At 45.9% G+C, this 16,750-nt stretch overlaps 1 protein-coding gene across 1 annotated transcript; it reads left to right on the top strand.

Moving 5' to 3' along the window:
• The first annotated feature begins 253 nt into the window (after nucleotides 1–253).
• On the top strand, nucleotides 254–11,377 carry LOC144752521 (uncharacterized). The gene is made up of 3 exons (XM_078640423.1): nucleotides 254–504; nucleotides 717–1,576; nucleotides 11,316–11,377. The coding sequence occupies exons 1-3, from the start codon at nucleotides 254–256 to the stop codon at nucleotides 11,375–11,377; spliced, it is 1,173 nt and encodes a 390-aa protein (XP_078496549.1).
• Nucleotides 11,378–16,750: the final 5,373 nt, after the last annotated feature.

Raw genomic sequence — 16,750 nt, 5'->3', positions numbered from 1 at the left:
CCGCGGTCCTCGCGCTGCTCGCGCAGACTCTTACCGCTTCTGGAGCTTCTGTCTGGGGCCTCGTTCTGCCGCGTCTCCCACTGCTTTCCACAGCGGTTGCTCCTGCGCACTCCGGAGCTCTCTTTTCTTCAGCTCGTTCTCCCAGTCTCCTCGCTCCGTGTCCTGGAGTCGGCCCACCCCTGTGCACGCCCTCTTACACGCCTACCTCTCTTTCCTCACAGAGTTAACCCTTACCTGCCACATTTCTGAAACAATGGAACACGACAGTTCTTCAGAGGAGAATCCCTCTAACATGGACAATGGGTCTCTCAAGCAGGACCTTCACAGATTTATTAATAATTCTGTCGAACAGGCAGTTGAAGTCTCCATGAAAAGAATGTCTAAGAACATGGAGAACTCTATGGTCAGCATGTTGTCCAAGGTTTTGGCCCAATCTGCGGGGGATAGCAGAAAACGCAAGGTGGAACACTCTGCTTCTGTGCAAAAGTCTAAAAAGGCGTCAGCGTTGGTTAGCTAGTCTTACTCGCCTATGGATGAGGACAGCGTGCCTCCCAGGCATCCTGCTAAGGAGGGGTTTGTCGGTTCAGAGGGCAAAAGAAAACAAAAATCCAAGCACACAGAGTCCCCTACTAAGAAATTAGTAATTTCCACCATCTTGGACACTGATGACGATATGCCTGATGCTGACGACTTGTGCGATATCTTTGACGTCACAGACCCCCTCCCCCCAAATTACCCAAAAATTATTCCTATAATTTTGATCCAATATATGACTCGGATGGTCTCCCTATGTTTGACCCGTCCTCCATCCGTCATCCCAACTCAACTGAATGGCTTCCTTCCCATCACGTTGGTGAATACATTTCTGCCCGCCTACGTCTCCCTCTAGAGGCAGCAGTGCGTTCCAGGTTAAAATCAGAATGTCCCAAACCTGCCCTCCCTGATAAAATCACCCTTGTCCCTTCCATCGATCAACCTCTACTTACCTTCTTTTCTAAATTTGGTAAAGACCCTCGACGAGGGGTTGACAAGGCATGGTCCACATGCCAGGACAAAATGTTGGACATTGTTGGTCCCTTGGCCCGTATCTTTGACTTGGCAGAGTCTGCCCATCTTGATGGGTCGGAGCTTTCAGCCGATGACATCTCCATGTGGGTACAACGTGCTTTTTGTCTTTTGGGCAATGCCAACGCATCCATTACCCACGAAAGACGTAAGGGTCTTTTGATCAAGTTAGACCCCAAGTTAGCTAACCTGGCTCCTCTGGATCCTGGCTCTAAGGCAAATGGCCTCCTCTTTGGGGAGAATTTGGTTCGCGACATCAGCCGCTTTGTCTCTACCTTTGCCTCTCTTGACAAGGCTCAACAATCTATAAAAAAGACTTTCGCCCCTCGGGTTTTTGGACGGGCCGGACGAGGCAGGGGTCGCTCTTCCGGCCGTCCCTACAATCAAGGCTCCAAAGGTGCTTACGACAACTCCCAAGAATACAGGCCGCAGTTCTATCCACAACGAGGACGTGGTTTCCGCGGCAGAGGGCGCAAAGGTTATCGCAACAACAACAACTCCAATCATCAAGGTAAGCCCTTCTTCTTTCCCTCCTGTTGGGGGTCGGTTAAAACTGTTTCTTCCAAAATGGCAATCCATAAGCATAGACCCGTGGGTCCTCAACACCGTTCAGGGCTATCTTATAGAATTTTACTCTCCTCCTGTCCAGACCTCTTTCCCTCCTCCTCTTGTGTTTTCAACACACATGGCACACCTCATCTCAACCGAGATAAAGTCCTTATTACAGAAACGAGCCATTCAAACTTTTCCCTACGACTCTACAGGCTTTTTAAGCTCCATTTTTCTAGTCCAAAAGAAGAACAAGAAATTACGCACTGTCATAAACCTAAAATGGTTCAACCACTTTGTGGTGTATCGTCATTTCAAAATGGAGACGATCCTTCATCTAAGGGATACCCTTCGGCCGAACGATTGGATGGTTCGCTTGGATCTTCAAGATGCCTATCTTACAGTTCCTATCCACCAGTCTCACTGGAAGTTCCTTCAATTCCAGTGGTCAGGAGTGACCTATTGTTTCACCTCTCTTCCCTTTGGTCTCTCTTCTGCACCATGGTGCTTCACAAAACTTCTGAAGCCGGTGGTCGCCTTTCTTCGCTCTCTGGGTATCAGACTCATAATATACTTAGACGATATTCTAATCCTGAATTTGGACAAACAGGGTCTCCTTGCAGATCTCCAAACTACTCAATGTCTTCTTCTGGACTTGGGTTTCCTTGTAAACCTCGAGAAGTCTTCTCTGGTTCCCTCTCAGAACATGGAGTTTCTGGGCTTCCTTGTGGACTCGATAGCGGCGTCTTTACGTCTTCCTCTTTCCAAAATCTCCAAAATAAAGGCAGAGATTGCCTCTGTGCTCCACCTTTCTGTCATCTCCCTCAGATCTCTGGCCAGGATTGTCGGTCTTCTTTCCTCTTCTATCCAAGCGATATTTCCGGGCCCCCTGCATTATCGGGCCCTCCAGCGTCTGAAAATCAGACACCTTCGCCAAGGTTTAGCTTATTCAGACGTCATCGCTCTAGACCAAGAGTCCCGCACAGAACTGCAATGGTGGATAGACCATTTAGATGGTCGCACTATCTTCGCCACATCCCCAGATCTTGTTTTTGAATCAGATGCCAGTCTATCGGGTTGGGGCGCCCGCTGTGGTCCAATCTCGACTGGAGGAGCATGGTCATAAGAGGAGTCCAGACTGCACATAAATTGTTTAGAGATGCTTGCTGGCTCCTTTGCGATCAAAAGTCTTTCCAAAGACAGAATCCGCTGTTCCATACTCTTACGCATGGACAATGTTTCTGCGGTTCGCTACATAAATCATCTAGGCGGAACCAAGTCCAAGCCCCTAGCAGACTTAGCGAAAAGTCTGTGGGAATATTGCCTAGCCCATCATCTCTCCTTGACAGCTGAATATCTTCCAGGCGACCTCAATTCAGTGGCAGATTGGCACTCGAGGTTCCTGCGCGACTCCAGCGACTGGAGGCTTTGTCCCTCCGTCTTCCATTCTCTTTCTCTTCTGTGGGGTCCCTTTTCCATCGATCTCTTTGCTTCTCGCCTCAATTCCCATTTGCCCCAGTTTTTCAGCTGGCGTCCGGACCCCCTAGCTCTATCTACGGATGCTTTCCTCCAGGATTGGTCTCGTCATCTCAACTATGCCTTTCCTCCTTTTATAATGATCAACAGAGTGCTGGCGCAAGTCCGCCGTCAGGAAACTTCTCTAGTACTGATAGTCCCCTTCTGGCAAGCTCAGATCTGGTTCCCCGTTCTTCTGGAGCTGGCGATGGATTTTCCTGTACTTCTGCCGTCCTTCGACGATCTTCTTCTCAATCCTCGAGGCGAGCGTCACAGTCTGATCTTGGACAACTCCCTCACTCTGTCGGCTTGGAAAGTTTCCGGCCTTCCCCTCCTAACATCCTCATTTCACAAGAGGCTGCTCACTTTATTGACCAAGCCTGGGCTCCAGGCACTTCCAAAGCCTACAAATCCGCCTGGTCTCTTTGGGCAAGCTGGTGTCTGGAAAGGTCTCTCGATTCCTTTTCAGCCCCTCTAGGTCTTGTTATCGATTTCTTGGCTTCCCAGGCCAGCGCTGGGAAGGCATATCGCACTGTCAACCTCTACCGCTCTGCCATTTCCCTCAATCATGCCCAAATTGATGGGAAACCTGTAGGCGCTCATCCTCTGATTTGTCGCCTCCTCAAAGGTGTTCGCTGCTCTAAACCACCGTTGGCTAAGTATACCTCTTTGTGGGATGTTTCTGTTGTGCTTAAACTGTTTTTGAGTTGGCCCTCCAATTCTGCTTTGTCTCTCAAAATGTTAACGGCCAAACTGACTATGTTACTTTGCTTGGTGTCTATCAAAAGGGTTTCTGATGTTAAGGCTTTGGATGTTTCTTCTCGCCAATTTTCCCCTACAGGTGTGCTGTTCCAGATTCGCAGACGCCCGAAGACTAATTTAGACTCGGTGTTTTATCCCTATTTTCCTGATCAACCCCAACTTTGTGTGGGACAGTGTTTGAAAATGTATGAACAAAAGACCGCTGCTCTCAGAACACCCTCTTGTTCTCAACTCCTCATTTCCTTTCGTAAACCCCATCTTCCTGTTTCCTCCCCTACCCTCGCCAGGTGGGTTCGCTGGGTTATGTCCCTTGCCGGTATTGATGTCTCTGTTTTCGGAGCTCATTCGGCTAGAGGAGCCATGGCTTCTAAGGCCTTTTGGATTGGCTCCCGCTTAGAGGACATTCTGAGATCAGCAGATTGGTCCAATTACAGTGTTTTCCGCATGTTTTACTGTAAGCCTATTCATTCTGTTGCTTCTGATGTTATTAATGTGCTTTAAACAAGCATAATAGGAGCCTCCGGTCTTGCCATAAAATGTAGATTTTCCTAGTTATTATGACGGAAAGTCTTAATTTTATTAAAGACACGGAGGCGAGTATTATCCCGCCGCTACACTATTAACATGTGTTCTCCCTCCCAACAGCGAATCCAGCCTTACCACCGGCCTCATCATAGAAGATCTTCCCTTCAAAGGCTCCATTCATCTCCTGCTTGGGTTTCCCCTCCGGTCCTTCCAGCTCCTTCTACAGATGCTTTCGTTGGACTTTGGCTCTGGATTCCAGTGATTAAGGATTTCTGCTCCTGGACTTTGGCGTTCTTACTGGTTATGACTATTTTTCCTTTATTTTCTATTGTTATCTGACTGTCTCTCAGCGAAAAGAGGAAGCTGCGCAGTCAGTGTGTACTCTTATCTATGTGGTGACTGCTGATTGGTTATTATATTCTCGTTTTTTCTCATTCCCATGGCCCAGTTGTTGCCTGGCCCTCTGGGAACTGTAGTTCTTGCACTTATCTTGGCTGCTATGGAAATAAATGCAAGATAAGAAAGCATAATACTCGCCTCCGTGTCTTTAATAAAATTAAGACTTTCCGTCATAATAACTAGGAAAATCTACACTTTATTACATTTCTGTACTCACAAAGGGACTTACGAGTAGTATCTTTGCGCCTGCTGAGGTTCCCCACTTGCGGCAGAAGTTCCTCACTCGGAGTGGAACTTCCACACTTGGGGCAGGAAAAGTGTAATTACATGCACCTGCAGACAATTAATGCCACCTGCAAAGCATGCACTTCAAACCACATAAAAGCAGCACACATCCAAGGCTCTGGTTTTTCTAAACACATTCTTGACCTGGCTGCTCTGTAGCTTGCATTTTCTTGTCTATCTGTTAAGTGTTGGCATGTTAAATGTGAGGAGAAAGAAAAACTTCACAGAAGAGGAGACCCAAATGATAGTCAAATTTGTGGTGGAGAACTACAAAAAGCTGCATGGTATACCCCCATAACTCACAAGTGGAACACACAAGGCAGCCCTATGGCAGCAGGAGGCTAATGCAGTCAGTGCATTGGGGAAGATGCCTGGACCATCATTGGCATCAAAAAGAAGTGGCCGGATGAGAGGAGATGAAGGAGAACTTCACCTGGATAGAAGTGACCAGAGTTCTCCCTGGTTGATAAACTGAAATGAAATGAAATGAAAATTAAACTTATATAGCGCGTAACTACCCTGAGGCCTCGCAGCGCTTCAACTAGAACCATTAAGGCGGCAGGGCAGGGCGCTAAGCTCTTGCAAACAAATGCGTTTTTAATAGCTTTCTAAAAGCTGTCAGGTTGTTATTTTCTCTCAAGACCAACGGAAGAGCGTTCCACAATCTTGCAGCATTGTGCGAAAAAGAGCGACCACCCCAGCGGCATTTTTTTACTTTTGTGGTGGTGGCCAGATGTAGCACACTGGAGCGGAGAGCTCTAGAAGGGAAGTATGGAGTGACCAAAGGGAGCATGATGGATGGACCTGACTTACGAAGGGCCTTCTGAACCAGGCACATAGATTTAAATTGTATCCTGGACGCTACCGGGAGCCAATGCAACTTCTTCAGGGCAGGTTTGGCCGACTGCCAGCGAGGAATCTGAAAAAGTAGTCTGGCCGCACAATTTTGAGTAACCTGGAGTTTGGTAATTGTAGCAAGGGGGGCTCCAAGGTAAAGGGCATTGCCGTAATCCAGGCGTGAGAGAATCAGGGCCTGGACCATGACTCTCCTCGCCTGGAACGGCAATAGAGGGAGAACCTTCCGGAGCATTCTCATAAGTCCAAAGCACGTGGCAGAAGTCTTAGTAGCCTGGACAGTGAAGTCAAGTGAACTGTCTAGCCAAACTCCCAGGCTCTTTATCTGGGGTTTGGGGGGAGGAGGGGGACCTAGACAGGAAGGCCAGATGGGGGTCAGGATGGTAGGTGAGGGATTACCCAGTAACATGACTTCCGTCTTTTCCCCGTTTAATCTGAGACAGGAAAGTTCCATCCATCTGGCGACAGCCTCAAGGCATGGGCTCAGAGTGCTAGACGACCCCTCAGCATTGTTCAAAGATACCACAAGCTGAGTGTCGTCTGCATAGGTGACAATACGGACGCCAAATGGATGGACGATCTGTGCAAGGGGCCTCATATAGACATTAAAAAGTGTGGGGCTCAGGGCAGAGCCCTGAGGCACCCCACAGCTGAGTGGCTGTTTGGCGGAGGTAGCTTCCCCTTCAAAAACTTGGAAGAAGCGTTCCTCTAGGAAGGAGGTGAGCCATAACAGTGCCGAGCCCGACACTCCCATGCCGCTAAGACGGTGTAATAAGGTGGCATGGTTAACCGTGTCGAACGCGGCGCTGAGATCAAGTAATATGATGGCCGCTTTTCCTCCCTGGTCCAAAACTGTTCTGGCCTCCTCAGTCACTGCTAATAGAGCTGTCTCTGTCCCATGTTGAGGACGGAAACCAGTTTGAGAGGCACATAACAAATCATTGGATTCAAGATGTTCCACTAGGATGTTATTAATGTGCTTCTCCAGCAGCTTACTCATCCATGGCAACAGAGAGATGGGACAAAAGTTAGCTAAATTATTCTGATCTAAATGAGTTTTTTTTAGTAAGGCCCTAACCATTGCACATTTCCAGGACTTTGGGGCGGTGCTTGAGATGATAGAGGAATTTAAAACGTCCAAAATGGCTGGGCGAATTAACTCAATAGCCGAGGTAAGGACTTGTGGCGGTGCAGGGTCCTTGGGGGAGCCTGAGGTGACTTTAGAGATTATTTTGTCGAGCAAGACTGGGTCTATAAGGATACATTTTTCTAGAATACAGGAAGGGGGTGTATTGGGGCTTGCTACTATCTCGGCCTCGGGGTGGTCAGATCGGAAATAAAAGAGGAGTAAATGGTCTGAATTTTTTGATAAAAGAAGGTTGCTAGGTTATTGCAGCGAGCAAGTGCCCCATCTAGTGGTATTTGCTCCGGGGGGGAGGTGATCAAAGACTTCGCTATCCGAAAGATTTCCTTAGGGGCATTGGCGGCTAAAGTAATTTTTGATTCATAAAACTGGGCTTGAGTTGCTTTAATTTCAGTTTTATAGAGTCTGATGGCGGCTCTATAATCTGCCTTTTTTTCCCTGTGTCAGATCTTGTCTCCAGATCCTTTCTAATTTGCGGCATGATAATTTCATATTCCTCAGTCTGGGGGTGTACCAGGGAGCTACTTTTTGCCTTTTTATACAGTGAAGAGCTTCCTTCGGAAGAGCTAAATCAAGAGAGTTGTCAATCCAATTATCAAAATTGGCACTAGCTATATCGGGGTTAGAGGACCTCGGAAACTCGCATGCCCAAAGCATGGATTCCCACTTAATGGAGGGAAGTTTTGACCACTTCCTACCCAGGTGTCTTTTAGGTTCTTGTACAGGGGGGGAGCTCCCAGTGACCCAGTTAATGGGTAACAAGTGGTGATCCGTCCAGGGTAGAGGAATAGGGGGTTCAGTTTTTAGGGCATCAAGATTACTGAACACGTGGTCCAAGAGGTGACCTTTAACGTGTGTCGAGAGGAACACCTTTTGAGTCAGGTCAATTGCTCGAAGGCTCAGCCGAAGGCTGTTGGCTGCGGAGTCAAGTTGATCGTCTAAATGAAGGTTTAGGTCACCCAAGAGGGTGAAGTTAGCCGATGTAATTGCTAAGTTAGCAGCTAAGTCTGCTAAGTTTGAGGTAAATTGACCTGGCGATCCGGGTGGTCGGTAGATCAAAAGACCCGTGAAGGAATCTGTAGAAGATAGCTCTAATGAAACCAACAGGCATTCGCAGGCTGGTATAGCTGTAGGTGTCAGACGGCATTTAAATCTTTCTCTGTAAATGATGGCCAGACCACCTCCTCTACCCTTATTACGATCGAGTCTCTTGATTGTGTATCCTTGTGGGGTTGCCCATACAGTGGCTGGATCAGCTTCTAAATGGAGCCAAGTCTCCGTCAGGAAGAGTACGTCAGGGTTGTACTCCTCTATTAGAAGGGCCAGCTCGGTGTGATGTTTGGGTAGTGATCTACAATTGAGAAGGAACATCTTCCATGTCCTGTGGGTGGGGATTCTTTTTAAGGTTTTTCCTGGTAGTTTCCAATTACAATATGCGCACTTACGTGAGGCATCTAAGGGGCGGGTGCGGTGCAGGCATTTGGGGTTAGGGACCTTAATTAACTTATGCAGAGCAGCGGAGTTATACGTGATTAAATTCCTGGCCATTTTACCAGAAAACTTGGTTATAGGCACGATAGGCGTGGCTGGGCGCGGACTGGCTCCTCTTAGGCAACTCTTCGGCGCGGTGAAGGCGCCCGCTTAACGCGTCCGCTACGCAGAGAAGAAAGCCTCTAGTTATATAGCTGAGCAGGGGAAGTGAGGAAGCCCGCCCCACTGGACCACCGACCAGCGTGCCTAGCTCTTCCTATGATGGCCGCTGGTGGTGTATGCAGCCTAAAGTCACGTCCCTACACGTCCCACAATACCCCTGCGGCACTTAGTCTGCCGTACAGGTATGGGAACAGGAGGTAGTGTAGCGCAATACAATACCACTGGACAGAGGAGTGCAAAAAGGATCAGCAGGAATCGATAGCAGGAGATGATAGATCCAGAAAACACCCGGCTTCCGCCTCAGGTGTGGGAAATGAAAGGAAAGAAAGGTACACAGAGCACGTAAACATGGACAGGTAAGGGCAGCGAGTGGCGAAATACTGACGCGCTAGCAATCAGCGCAGAGTCAAGCTAAAACAAAATTAAATTAAAGCAGCAATGATGGGGAAATATTACCGGCGCTAGCAATCAACGCCGCTTACACCAATGCAGCACAAGTTTAAAAAGCGCTTGTGATCAGCGCGCTTCGACGCAATAAAACGGCTAAAAGTGAAGCAATCGCTCAACTACCCCCAACCTCCATCTCAGGTTCTGGCAGGGATGTATTAACAGCCCGGGGTGAACTTCAGCTCAATTATATAGCTGAGTAGGGGAGGTGAGGAAGCCCGCCCCACTGGACCGCCGACCAGCGTGCCTGGCTCCTCCTATGATGGTTGCTGGTGGTATATGCAGCCTACAAGCCTACATGTCCCACAATGCCCCTGCGGCACTTAGTCTGCCGCACAGGTATGGGAACAGGAAGTAGTGTAGCGCAATACAATGCCACCGGACAGAGGAATGCAAGAAGGATCAGCAGGAATCGAAAGCAGGAATCGATAGATCCAGAAAACACCCGGCTTCCGCCTCAGGTGTAGGAAATGAAAGGAGAAAAAGGTGCACAGAGCACGTAAACACGGACAGGTAAAGGCAGCGAGTGGCGAAATACTAACGCGCTAGCAGTCAGCGCAGAATCAAGTTAAAAACAAAATTAAATTAAAGCAGCAATGATGGGGGAATATTACCGGCGCTAGCAATCAACGCAACTTACACCAATGCAGCACAAGTTTAAAAAGCGCTTGTAATCAGCGCGCTATGACGCAATAAAATGGCTAAAAGCGATGCAATCGCTCAACTACCCCCAACCCCCGTCTCAGGTTCTAGCAGGTTCCGTCACAGTGCCAAATTCCACCGAGACCGGGCACCAAAACATCCAGGGAACCCCAGGTCACACCCAAAAAATGTCCAATATTTGATCTATACAGATCTGGAACCAGTCTCCTTCTCACACCACTTGATAAGGACACCTTCTCAACCATGCACCCCCATCTGATGCATGGGCTGCTTGTGACTGACAACCTTATTGTGCTGTCAGGTATGATGTGAAGTTTAAACAATGGGTTCGATTCACTAAGAGCCTCCACTTTCGTGGCAGAATCTAAGCAATGAGAAACTGCAGTGTAAAGAATCGGTCCCAATGACTTTATTAAAAAATGTTTAATATGAAGTACAAATGTGATTGTGGAAGTCACTTCAAGTGTGTGAAAACATTTGTGGTGAATTCTATTCTTGTGTGTTTCGTTTTGCCTATCACGTTACAAGTCGCAGAATCCTAAGTACTGCACATTTTAACTCACAATTATTTCTTCCGAAACAGTTGACCATCTCTGCTGGTGATTTCAATTAGGTTTTGTAACTGGCACATGAAATTGTGCATGAATTAATAAACATCAAACTTTCATTGTAAATGTAATTAAGTAACTGTGTTAAAAGTTGAACATAATCATTATTTATTTTATTTGTCTGTCGACTTCTTACATAAATTTCTATGTATAGCCAGAGTAGATTCACCACTGGATAGAGGTTACTGTACCTGCAGGAAGGCAGTATGAACCACTTCCACTGGTACAAACTGGTATGTAAATATGCCCAGAAGTGGGTCTAACGTATTATATTATTATCAGACCACCTACAGATACTTTTCTTAAACTCCATCATGTGTTACACACAAGTGATCTTAATTACTATATGTTGGTTTTAACATGTGTCAATTAGAGTGTTAATGAAATTATTCTCGTATCCCTTTAGGCCTATGATGTTGGCCAAGACAATTCATGCTACAGTGACCTCTGTTCCATGCACAAGTGTGACAAATGGACAGGCACCACACACTTTGTGGATGGTAGACCTTGCTAATGCCACTTACATATAAATGTATATACGCTCATAGTCTAATATATTGGATGACATGTTAGCAGTATGCGGTGGGTGTCAAATATCCCTGCTGTCACCCATTTCCATATGCTCAGATATGTTTCATAATAGTCTACTACTTTACAACATGTTGGCTAATGAAAGTATGACTCAACATTTAAATTGGAAATATAAGGTATGTACACAATTGTTTATATTGTCTCATCTATAGAAAAGTAGCATAGTGTGGAAAGTGTATTCTAATGATTCATACATTAAAAATAAAACACATCATCCTGTGTATTGTAACATAGATGTGTTTGTTTCATTACAGCTGCTGTCAGGAGTGCCTCATTCATCCAAAGTGCCTCATTCAGGATTCGAGAGACCATCTAGCTGCAGCAGTCAGACTCACTAGCATCCGTCTGTCAGGTCCATGTGTCACATACTGTTCTAAACTATTATTTCCCAAAGAGTTCATAATTACTAATTCATTGTGAAAGTAGATTTGCAGATATAGCCACTCTTTCTAAGAACCTAATGTTGATATGTGATATGTTCCCAACATAATCAGTGATGTCTGTGTTTATTTTGCACGTTCACTTATTATTCATGCTGAACATTAACTAAGGTGTCACTTCGTTCTGAAGCTGCTGAATCAAGGGTCATGCCTTCTGCTATTCAATCAAGGAGCCAGGTCCAGCAGCAGACATCATGGGGGATAGCAATACCACACATATCTGTGCCTGGAGTTGGTGAGTGTGGTTTTGCATTGTACAACTTCATTGAACACCTCTATGCTACAGTCTGACCTGTCACATGAAAGGTTATACAAACCAAAACACATGTAGCTCTTCATATAGATACAAGGAAGAATTGTTCACACTATTGTGTTGTAGTACATGATACACTAAGGCAAATACTTTAAATGTTGCAACCACTGTCTTTAAGATGCTGGGAACAATGAATCACTAGATGAAGATGAACCATTTAACAGCAGATGCGGCTGGCAATACGAGGAGACAACCTGATCCTCCTCCAAGCTGCAATGTGAGTAGCCAGCACTGCTCAACAAGACAAGGTTGAGGAGAAAGAAGATGAGCAGGTTCCAGTAGCTGAAACGGACATAGATGGGATGGGGTGCATTGTTGGCCCACAGGCCAATAGAGTTCACCTTACCCAGCACAACTATCACATCCTCAAAGCTGTCACATCAGAAGACGATGTATTAATTCTCCTACACACTCCTTTCATGACAGTGCATCCCAGGCCTACACTCAAGCATCTGAAGGACAATCCAACCATGGTGAGGAGCCGGTATCCCTTAGGCATGAATTTCCTCCCCACAGTCTCTCATTTTCCACCCCTCCCTATGCTGGTGGACCTGACAGTCATATCAGAGTGCATCCCATGTGGAGGTAAATGGCAGATGATCATGTTGGCCATGAGAGGAAGACATTTTCCAACAACAGCCTGATGTGAGGCAGGACATGCGTGCAACAGGGGCTACTCTAGCTCACATTTCAGACTCACTACAGGAAATCCCTCAGATGATTGACAGGCAGGCCATTGTCTTGGGCTGTATTGTGAAATGTTGCCAAGACGTGTAAAGGATGCACCATGACCAAATATCAATCTGTAGGGAAAAAAATGTGAGACACCATGCATTGGCCATGAAGATGACCGAGGGCATGTTGAAACAGTCTTCCTTCACAGTCAACACACGGAGGGGACCCAACACACCAATCTGTAAGCCACCCCACCCAGCCACCTGAACCACCACCTGTAAAGGCACCCCCCACATGCATAGGCACTCCCCAACTGCACAGACATGCCCCCCACCTACACAGGCACCTCCCCCTGTACAATCACCACACCTCCTGTACAGCCCCCCCTGTATAGGCACGCCCTCACTTGTATAGGCAAACCCCACCTGTATAGGCACCCCCATATAGGCACCCCCTGGATACAGGCCCCCTACTTGTATAGGTACCCCCTTTGTACATGCACACCCACCAACTGTACAGGCAAGTTCCTCACCTGTACAGACACATCAACAACTGTACAGGCCCATCTTCCTCAGCTGAGCAAAATAACCCACCTGCACAGGCAGACCCAAAGATTAGCACCAACCCAGAATGTGCACTAACTCACAGAGATCCTCACCACATCTGCAAAGTCGCAATAGAGATCCCCTGTGACTTCTGTAAACATGGAAATACTCAAACGATATACTAATAATATTTTGCAGAAATCAATAATTCTACCCTAAGTTGATTAACATTTTATTATGTTTAAATGGTTACTATGGTTGTAGGACGTATATGTGAATATAAATGCGAGTGAGTCCTACATGTTGGTTTGTAGGACCAACTGTGTTACAAGGTCTCATGCAGGAAGCATAGCAACACACCTACATATGTAGACGTCACTACTTTAGATCCAACATATATAGTGTCCAACGAAAAGGAAGAAATGAAAAAGTTACTCTTCTAGCAGAATGGGCAAGGGAGCTTGGGGGGGGGGTTACACAACATAAAAAAACACATCATAAAGCTTCATGGGAACCAGTCTATGTACAAGGATTAAATAAAATTAAGTTTACAGTCCAAGCGACAGAAGAGTCCATGGTCACCGTAAAAAATAATTTCTCCTCCCCAAGCCACATGTAGTTACCCTACGAGTGTCAAGGTTTGGGGAAGCCACACTCACTGGCCATCCTCACGGTCCTCTTTAATGACTATATCAAGTTGCTCCACACCTGTGGACTCACTGTGTCTGGCCGATGCAGGACCAGACACCAAACAGGAGTGTAAAATACAAGGATATAACAATAGAAACAGAGAGGAAAGTCACACTTGGGCACACAACAACAGTGGTCTGGGTGGGTCTTTGGGACAATGCAGACAATATCGCTGCACCAAAGGAAGTGACGGAGTCATTGGTGTTCTAAAAAGTCTGGACTGTGACTCTTGGAACAAGAGGAGCTCCTCTATTACCTCCTGTAGGTCTCAAGAGAACACAATCCGGACATCATCATCTGCCACCATCACCCCTTGGGGTGCAAACACACATGGAGGGGCTTGTGTCAAACATGAGGGGTGTGGGGTGTTGGTTGTAGATGTCTCCCTCAGCTCTTCTTGGCAGGCATTTGGCGGGGGAGTAATGGCAGGGGTACAACTGGAGACCCCTATGGAATAGGCATCTCAAGGGTTAGGGAGGGGTCGGGGACAGGCCCAGATTTTGTTGCGGGCCGCGTAGGGGGCAGCATTTCCATTTCTAGTTCTTGTGCGTTAGTGGGAGACCCACATTTATGATCCTCCTGGATGGTGCTGTCCTTGTCAATGTCCCACCTACAGGCTCCTCAGCCTCTAACCGGGGTCTTGATGTAGACAGCAATGTTTGTGTCCGGGATGGGCACTACCCCTCCTCCTCCTTCTGGCTGCTGGTATCCAGAGGACGTGCCAGCTGACGAGCCGAGGATGTCCTGGTCTGCCCCTGGTGCTGTCCAGATAGTCCTTTAACCAGCCCGGTACAATGAAAATGAAAACAAACAATTATGTAGATGGTGTACAATTTTTAATAAAGGTAGAGACAACATAAAGCAAGTTCTGACATTGTAGCTCCTTGATCTCAGTAACCAATAATATGTGGTTTAAATCCAAAACTAGGTATCATCTCAGTGTAATGTCAAGAAATTAATTTAACAAAAAAATACAATTCTCAATTTTTGGTCAGCATATTCTTCAGTATTTATCAACCTCACCTTCAGTTTTAGTGCAATGTGAGGTTCCTGATATTTTCATAAAGTAATCTTCCAATGCTATTTTACAAGTAGAGATATTACATACTCAGGATGGAGATCTCCACACCTAAAAGTGGATCCAGATTTATACTTTTATGTGTGGAGTTCTCCGCCACAAATTAGCAGTCTCAACAGTCTCACACTTACTATCAACTGTCATGTGAGCATAGAAAACACACCATACATGTTAAGTTTGTCGTACTCATGGAAAAAAGGCCTTGGAGATAGCCTTTGCGAAGATTAAAATGTTTATTATATTTCATGGAAGCATCACACACTGTACATGGCTAAAGCCACAAATAATTTCTGCTTTCTAAATACAGCCACATATAAAATGGAAATGACATGCATGCCACTGTTGAGAATATGTATGCAGTTAGTACATGTTGGATATGTATGTATCATTTTCAGTGAGTCTAGTGACACAATGGCAGCCTTTACTTTATTTTACAACAAATATCAGTATTTATTACAAACAACACACACTAAAAGCATGTTTCATGCAACATATAACACACAAATACTACCATACCAACAATACACATCGTCAAATCCATTCATTCACTGTAGCATACAACAATTATAAAGTCCTTCGTTCATGAGTATTCAAGTGCATTGTTTTCTTAAAAATGCAATTGTAATGAAAATGTACCCATTTGTGTTATGAAAACTACAAGTCCCAAAATTCCTTCAGAAAACAGCATTCCAATAGTTCCAGTCATGCACAGGCCTTATAATGTTTGCAGCCATCATTCAGATAAAATGATAAAATAAAAAGTGACAAACAACACATGATGGTACATCTCTCTCATCACTCACATCATACTTCAAGAAACATAATGCAGTTCATGCATTTACCAGCTCTCTGCTGTCCAAAGTCCTGCAGCTGAGCATGGAGGACTGGCCCGGGCTGTCTACAAGACCTTCCTATACAGTGGGCTCTAGCAGGGCTAGTGTGAATGAGGCTGGTAGGACATGGCAATGATGTCCTGGGCCTTGATGCAGGCCCAGCTTCTCAGGACCTCCCAGTGCTTGCGGCACATCTTGCCTTGCCACTGGTACTCACCATATGCACTGCAGCACGCAGGGATATTGCACCAGATTTGCGTAGGCACTGCATTACTGAACTGGCTATCTGGGCCCCATAAGCTGAGGGTACTTATCAAACAGCACCTCTGTAAGAATGCTCAATTCAGACTCCCTCAAGGGAGTGCCTTTTCATCAACGGCCTCAGCCATGTCGGGGACAGATGTACAGAGCAGCAGAATGGTGGAGTCTGTTGTTTTGAGGCGAGGATAGCACAAAATGAACCCAAAATGGCAGCCTCCACTTCCTGAAATTTTCTGTATGTAACTTCCTGGGTATTTTCATTGGTTTCTGGCCTGATCTTGTAAGGGGTTATCTGCACATTGATAGGAAACTCTGCGATTGGACCAGAAAACAATAACAGTAACACAGGGAGTGACATACAGGAAATTACATACAGGATGTGTAAGTTCACCATTTACATCTCAAATAGCGCCATTCACTTCTTTCCAATTATCTATCATGAGACAGTTACATATAATAATACATGCACATTAGACTTTATTAGTGTGTCTGCTACTTTCAGCTTCTCACACACAAATCAAAACATCCTACCTTTTAGTTGGGTGCATAAAGAAGTCTCTTTCTGAGCAGAGACAATCCATGTCATTATACAGGTACACTTCCACCGTGGTGTATGTATGACAGACACATAGCTACAGTGACACATGAGTAGCAGCACACACAAATACAATATATATTTCTCTACATGTACATACATAAGGTTTAATGTTTCTATTCCTAAACACAGCTTCACAAAGATACTTACAATTATGCATTCTGTTCTGTTTGCATTACATATGCAACATGGAGATTGAATGAGTGTGTAGTATGTTACTATAGCATCATGCTACCCATCATGATACAATGTTGGTAAA

This window comes from Lissotriton helveticus, chromosome 5_1, assembly GCF_964261635.1.
Source record: "Lissotriton helveticus chromosome 5_1, aLisHel1.1, whole genome shotgun sequence".
Classification (NCBI taxonomy): domain Eukaryota; kingdom Metazoa; phylum Chordata; class Amphibia; order Caudata; family Salamandridae; genus Lissotriton; species Lissotriton helveticus.
Note: the sequence above shows the minus strand (reverse complement) of the source record. Positions and strands in the feature narration are given on the sequence as shown.